Genomic DNA, 7,892 nt, shown 5'->3' with positions numbered 1-7,892 from the left:
GCTTTTTTCGTCCATCGAGCCAGTTAATCACCTGAATGTCTCCTTTTGAATGAGGTACAATCAATATTCAGAGAAAATCTTGTAGAATTTCTGCTTAGATTGCTTGAATTTTCCCAGTAACTTCATTGCAGCTTTTTCTACCCCTCCTGATCTGAACCATTCTCAAGTGTTACTTTTAGTTGAACTTAATATAACTACTGTAGTTGTATTTTATTTTATATAAATATATATGCGGGTATTTTTTATTTTTTTTCCTGTGACTTTTTTTTCTTTTGTTTTGCTGTCTATCCAGAAGTTTGAATGTATAACTTACTTGAAACTGCTTTAATTCAGACTATCTCCTTGATACTTTAGAAGGATTTTGACTTCAGGGCATGTTTTTTTTTTTTTTTTTTTATGAACACCATGTCTCAGTGTTCAGAAATAATGGTGTAGTTAACCGTATGTGTCTAAAACGACTACTTTCCCTCCTATTGTGTGCCATAGGTTTTGACAATGTACATTTTTGTAGTGGTTAATGTCATTAGCATGTTTAATTTTGAAGGGGCTTTTGATCAGATTGACGGATTATTCAAGTGTCTTGTCTTTTGAAATCGAGGTGCAACAGTTTCTGATATTGTAGATCATTAAATAGGAAGTTCGTCTTTGTTGCGTCGGTGCTGAGACGCAGTAGATGATGAATCAAACATTTTGCCAAGTGCCTAACCTGAATTGTATGTGTTGCTGTTCTTTTACTGCACCACAAGGGTTGTTATGAAGGCTCTGTTAGACTGATAAATTATAGTTGTGCCATGTAGCATTGCATGTATTTCATATCTTCATCAGTTTTCAAAAGTCGGCCTCCCCTCAACCACGTATTTCACTTGTAAATCCGCAGAGTCAAATTTAGTTGGCTGAGTTCTCAAGGCTAATATAGGCTTAATGTTCTCATGCCTGCACTTTATTTAAGGTTTCAGTTACATTTAAGTCTTACACATGCATTTTTTTAGTTTCACTGCTTTTTTTTATAATGTTGGCTAAACAAAGAAAGCGCAAATCAACCATTTTGTCAACTTTTCCTTTGTCTAATTTGTTTGAAAGAACCGTGAATTATTGTCAGGACCCCCCCCCCCCCTCCTTCCCTAGGTTATCTTTTCAACTTGTAGCATCCACTAATTTATTTATAATACACAAGGCTTGAGTTTAGGGGGTAAAGTTCTACCTCGTTTTAGATTTTAGTTGTCCTCCACGCCCCCCCTACTCTCAACGCAATGCTCTGTACATTTTCCGATACATTCTTTATTATGCGAGAAGATTTTTCATTCTCAACCTGCTGAGTTGAACAGTACTGAATGTATCACTGGACACTTTACACAACTCAGAATGGTCAGAGTTCTTTGAAGGCCCCCTGCTGTACATTCCTTTATCGATATGCATTTGCCAAGTTGTGCCTTTCTTTAGCAAACCATGTCAAAACTGCTTTCAAGTCGTCTACAATTCAAGTAATGTTGAGCCGATTTGGCTTGTTTACAATGTAACTGTTGTTTTTTGTTTTTTTTCAAATGTTTCCTTCATCTAAATGTTTTCTGATTTTGAGAAATAAAATCAGGGTGACTTTTTCAATATTTTTCATGTCATTACTTCACAACTGAAGACATAGTTATCAAACTTGTTGAACTGATACTCCGACTTCATAGGTTAGACATTAGTGTTGCATTAACTCTAAGCTGATTTCTAAGGCAGCACAGTCGAGTTTAAATATACATACAATCCTTAATTTGCATTAGTTCACCTTCAGATGACCCAAGTCCTTTATTTTCTTCCTTTCTGTATGCTCATGACCCACCAGTAGTCATTAACCCTTTGCCATTTTTGCATCCCCAACGAAAAATTATTTGCATCCCCAACCGAAACATCCTCTTCCAATCATGTGTCATAATAAATTTTCGGTCAGCTACAGTGGCCTCTTCTTGTACAATTTGGATGTGATACAATACCTTATTGTCATTACAGGACACTCAAAGTAGTAGTAGTAGATGGAGGTAATGAAAGAACAGAAACATTTACTGTAATACGACACCATAAAACGAATGCATCTTTATTCATAATGTTTAACTGCCTTCAGCATCCCCTCAGTACTGTTAGTACATTTGCTGTATGATAAAGTATCATTTGATTTGATTCTGTCAAATAACGTGCCTAAATAAATCAATTTATAGATTAAAATAATGATTCACTGGAACATGGGACAAAAATATAGAATTAAATCTAGCAAATTATAAATATGCATATAACACCAACAAAACATTGAGTCTAAAACTGAAGCATGACACAGGATAAAAAAAAAGATACTAAGCATATCTTTTGACTAAATTGTGACTTTTCCTGGTATTATACAGTACCTTTGCTAGTCAGTAGTACACCTGTAAATAGTCTGATCCCCATTGAGATTTATTGTATTGAATAGTGTTTCTAGTATTTAACGTATACAGAGAAACCTTACAGTATAATATAATCCAACTTTGAACCGTAAACAACTGGCTTTCTGACACATTATCACAACTACCGTATTGAACTGTATTTGATGCTCAATCAAGTCCTCAAATCTGTGAGTAAAAGTAGAAATATCATGATGTTAAAAGTAAAAGTTAATAAGTATTATCTGCAAAATTACAAAGCATCAAATTGAACCTTTTTTCTTTTTTTTCTATTTTTTACATTGAATGGCTCCTTTCAGAGTTTCAGAGCGTCTTGAAATGTAAGAAAGATTTCAATATACAGTAACTGGTTGAGATGGAGCTGAACTGGGTGGAAATACAGACCCACATATATGAGTCCATACCTGAGCACATCTAATAACACAATAAATAAAAACACCTGTGTGTGGATGCAGCGTATTTAATCTATAAAAAATTGTTTTTTGATGTAAAAATCAAAGTAACTAGTAGCTACAGCTGTTAAATGAATGTGGTGGAGTAGACGTACAATCAATACATTCCCTCTGAAATGTAGTGGAGTAGACTTTTATAAAGTAGCACACAATAGAAAGACTAAGTAACTTCCCACCACTTCTAAGCAGTTAATCCCCAAAATAGGATTATATAGGTTGACAAGCATTTGAACAAGCACATATCACTGGGAATAATTATTCTTAGATGAACTACTGTTGACTGTAATTTGATATTAACCCTAACCCCAGAAGTGGCAGGTCTAATCATTGATGTATAAATAGGACTGGGTACAGTGTTGGAGGCGAGCCACCGTTCATTCCCATGAAAGTTACTCAGTGGTGTGTGAAATCAAAAAAAACCACTTCCTGTTGTAAAGTAACTACCTGGATGAAAACATACTGAGCATGCTCTATTGGCCGCATGCACCCATGGAGCAAGCTCACTAGAAGAGACTTCCGCTGGCTAACTTCTGGTTTAGCCCAGAAAAAAAACAATTAAATCACAAGATAAAATAGATAAGATAAGATAAGATAGATATTCCTTTATTAGTCCTACAGTGGGTACATTTACATTATTGCAGCAGCAAGTGGATAGCAAAAATAGAAGAGCATTAATAGAAAGAATAAAGAACAATAAATAATAAAATCAGACTGAATTAATCAAACTATGATAGTGAACTAAGTCATTTGATGCTCGAAAAATGCATCCCCAGATTTACAGACGTCTCTTTTGTAATGTAAGTTTATGGGAAAAACTCAAAGTCTTTGGGCTCAACAACATCACTAGATATTGTAAACAAGATACACGGTTTGGTCTCTATAGTCAAATTAGCTTCAAAGCTCGGGGCTGTTCCTGTATCCAGTCTTATTTATACATCTATAGGCCTAATCCTTGGGAGGGGTTGAAAGGGGCCCTATAAAATATGTTTACCCAGGATGCCATTAACAGGTTGATCCGGCCGTGCCACAAATAATAATCCCCCCCTAGTATAGCAATAAAAAAAACAAAAGAGATGTTAAATCCTATGCAGAAAAACAAAGCCAATAGTAATAATAATATAAAATAAATAAATAAATTGATAGATATTATAAAGTGGGTCAGTGGCTCATGAGTATAATGAGATAAGCCTGGGAGGTGTAGTGCTTCTCTTTGCTCCCTGCCGGCTGTGTGACTGACAGCAAAGGGAGCCTCCGCCCAGACCCGCCACCGCCAGGCTGCCTTTGCCTTCAGCTTCACGCGCTACCAAAAGGGGGGCTGCAGGAATGACCGACAATATCCCGTTACAGCCCGTCAGACGGCCGAAAAGAAACGACAACAAAAACAAACATGGGTAAGGGCGTTGTATAAAGACCTTATGGCACAGGAAACGATACAACACAGCAGTGGTTATTTTTGTAGCCTCTTATGTGTAGCGACTCGTCGGCTTACTGCTGATGTCAGTGTGGCTGTTTTTTAATTGTTGGCATTTAAAGAGCGTCGACATTTGTCTCTCCATAACTAAGCGGTGACCGGTTTGTAGAAATAATAGCTGCAGTTAAAGGAAAGGGAACAACGAGCTTTATATTGCTATAGAGAAATTTATATTTAAAATACGATTCATTGTAGCTTTAAAGCAGCTAGCTCCAAGAGACATCCTTGTTCCGGGGTGCAGCTGAAGCAAGTGCAATAGACGCCCATGTCAATATTTGCTCGGTGAACAGGAGCTTCGTCGTCTTTATAGAGCAGAAATCAAATGTAGGCCTCATGTTAAGTCATAGTATTATCTCTTTAATTCACGGGATGGCTAATGGAAAGGATGCTTTTTTTCTCACTGATATATAACAGGGACAGGGCCTCATTCATGATGATGGAGATGCACGGTGCTGATCTGCAGCCAATGGACTGATCAGACATGGTGATGTCATCCACTGTAATCAACACGAGAGCAGGGACAATTAGTCGATTGATTAGGGTTAATCGGCCATTTGGATAATCGAATAATCTGTTTATAGTTTCTCAACTTTGAATATCTTTTTTTTTTGTGGTGCTTTTACATATTTTATAACACTATAAACTGAGTTTTGTCTTAATCTCTTAGACTAAACATGACATTTGAACAAAGGGATGGGCCTTTTTCAGCATTTTCTTATATTATATACAGCAAGTGCATCCAGTAATTGATAATGAAAATGATTTTATCTTACAACCCTAATAAATTAAGCTCTGGAGCTAAAAAAATTAGCTGTCAAAATTCAAAATGATTGACCCGTAACCACTTTTTCTGTCATTTAATAGCCAAGCGTGATGACCGTCATTGTTTCAGTTCACCTGTCAGCCTCTCACCTGCTACTCATACTACAAAACTAGCTAAAAACTGCAGTTACATGTCCCATATTTGAGTATTTAAACATATTTTATACTCAAGAGATAAAAATTAGCTGTCAAAAGTCGACATGATTGACATGTAACTGCATTTTCTGTCATCTAATAGTCAAGCCTGATGACCGTCATTGTAACAGTTCACCTGTCAGCCTGACACGTGCTACTCATACTACAAGACCAACTAAAAACTACAAGTACGTGTCCCATATTAGGATAAGTAAACATATTTTAGCTGTAAGGCAGTAAGATGTACATTACAGCAGAGGCAAGTAGTCCATTGAGAAAAAGATACATTTGCATTTTTTGTCATTTTCAGGCATAAACCACAAAAAGTAGCTTTCCCCCTTATTTCATATTAATATGAAATGATTAGCTTTGGTGTTTTGGCTGTTAGTCAGACAAAATAAGACATTTAATCACAATTTTTTCCCAAATATTTTACAGAATAGGGTCAGCATGGTGATCCCTCACTATATTGGATTGATATTTTATACACCAACAAATCGTCGATTAGTCAAGAAGCTAATTGGCAGAATAATGGATAAGGCCTTATTCAAAGTAAGACATTTTGATTTGTGATAATAGGAAAAGCACAGGTGTTACTATTAACATAAATACGAGACACCATGAAACCGAAGCAGTTGAATATAACTCAGCCATCTTTATTTACAACTGTACGTTTCTTCCTGTGACATTTTAAAATGTCTTCTTTGAAAAAGGCCTCTGAGGTTTTAAAACAAAAAAAGGAACATGGCAATTCGTTGACTCAAGATTAGAGAAACAAGGAGTGGCTTTGCAAACCACAGAGCTCACTTTAGCTTTCGTTATTCTCCGGAGATGTATACTTTGAATACAGTAAGTATCGAACTGATGCATTTATCTTAAAATGTGCTTCTTCTCACTCGGTAGCTTGAAACAAATCTCACATCAAGTGCATAAAGGAGCAGAGGAACATTGTGTTTGGTGTCCCATCCACTGCAGGGGTTATTCATCATTATACATCATTATACAGTAAGCTCAGAAAAGAACTGCTGTACCGAGCCGTCAAGCTTTTTAAACACACTGCCGACTCTGAACAATGCCCGCCTGGTCAGCCACAGTTAGGGCACTTAAGAAAACTGTCATAAAAGTATGTCTTCCTCTCTGCCACTGAATGGACTCCTTTTGTGTGCAGCTGATGGAAGCTTTATAATTATATTTTGTTTATAATCTGTTTTATAGCTCACGAAGTAGCTCAATCATTAATCAGGTTACTGGGCTCTTAGTTGATTGATGTGGAATGTTTTGTTTGGATTGAGCGAAGGGAGTATCCACCCATTTCCAGATAAAGTTAATATTTATTTTGTCAGGCGTAATGTCTCTTATGGACCTTTTAGCTCAGCCTTGTCTGTGCTGTGGGTGTGCAGCTGCAATAAGCAACACATTAACGAAGAGATGTGACGGGGAATTCATTAAAAAAACTATGAATGAATCAAACTGCAGAATAAGTGCTTCAAAAATATTGAATATTGTTTTAATGTAACTGTCTATTTCTCAGCACGAGTAGTGAGAATAAACGTGAATTTCTTGAACCTCCTCCTCCTCCTCTTCCTCTCCCCCCTTCCCCAGGTGCTGCCCGTGGTCGAGATGCTGCGGCATGGGTGACTTCCGTCCCCGCACCGTGTGGCTCGGCCACCCAGAAAAGAGGGAGCAGAGGTACCCCCGGAATGTCATTAACAACCAGAAGTACAACTTCTTCACCTTCCTGCCTGCGGTTAGTGTCAGTCAAAGGTCGCCACTTCACCCTCCCACCATTTAACCCCCAAACCACCACCCACCTCTCTAAGCCTGGCCCTGATTTACTGTCACCTCATTGGACACGTTTTTCCATTCAGACAATCATAGTCTGAGCAATCTGGTCATCATAAGAGACCGTTGGTTGCCGGTGATGTGGGCGGTCGAGACAGTAAAGCTCAGCGTAGTTTTTTATTGAATTATTGTATATTAAGGCTGCAATGAATGAACGAGTGTCGTCTTTATTGATTAGTCTGATGATTACTTTCCGGATTAATTGATTAATTAGGAAGTCTATTCATTGTCAGGCAATAATGAAAAATGTGATTAGGACTGTTGAGCCTGAGGTGATACAAATTGCTCATTTAGTCTCCACATCAGTCCAAAACCCAAAAAGATGTTTCGTTTACAATCACATAAAACAGAGAAAAACATTTTCACAACCACTTTAAAAAGTTTTTATCAGCACTTTTGACATTTTTGCTTGAAAAGTGACTCAGACAATAAATTGATTATCGAAGTATTCACTTATTTTTTTGTCAATTAATCTGCTAATTGTTACACTTCTAAATTAAATACATGCTTCAGCCTCAAATGTGATTTTTTAAAGAATGTGTTTATTTATTATTAGTGCTTTTTAGCCGTTGTTTTGGTTGCTTATAGTCAGTCTAATCCCTAGGGACCACATGTTGGCAAGCCTCCGGATGATTAGACACATAGCTGGTTCCATTTTTACTCATATGACCAAAGCCAGAGGGCATTTTCTGACAGATGAACAGTTTGCACGGCCGTAAGAACATACCGGCTTGATGTGCTGCGAGGCTTGGT

At 37.2% G+C, this 7,892-nt stretch overlaps 1 protein-coding gene across 1 annotated transcript in view; it reads left to right on the top strand.

Moving 5' to 3' along the window:
• Positions 1–4,181: 4,181 nt before the first annotated feature.
• LOC133987367 (probable phospholipid-transporting ATPase IIA) overlaps positions 4,182–7,892 on the top strand; it is a 33,069-nt gene continuing 29,358 nt past the window's right edge. Inside the window, exons 1-2 of the mRNA XM_062426704.1 lie at positions 4,182–4,260; positions 6,900–7,044. Coding sequence (XP_062282688.1) covers positions 4,193–4,260; positions 6,900–7,044 — 213 coding nt within the window. The 5' untranslated portion in view covers positions 4,182–4,192. The remainder of the gene's footprint in view (positions 4,261–6,899; positions 7,045–7,892) is intronic.

This window comes from Scomber scombrus, chromosome 10 (assembly GCF_963691925.1).
Source record: "Scomber scombrus chromosome 10, fScoSco1.1, whole genome shotgun sequence".
NCBI classification, from domain to species: domain Eukaryota; kingdom Metazoa; phylum Chordata; class Actinopteri; order Scombriformes; family Scombridae; genus Scomber; species Scomber scombrus.
Note: the sequence above shows the minus strand (reverse complement) of the source record. Positions and strands in the feature narration are given on the sequence as shown.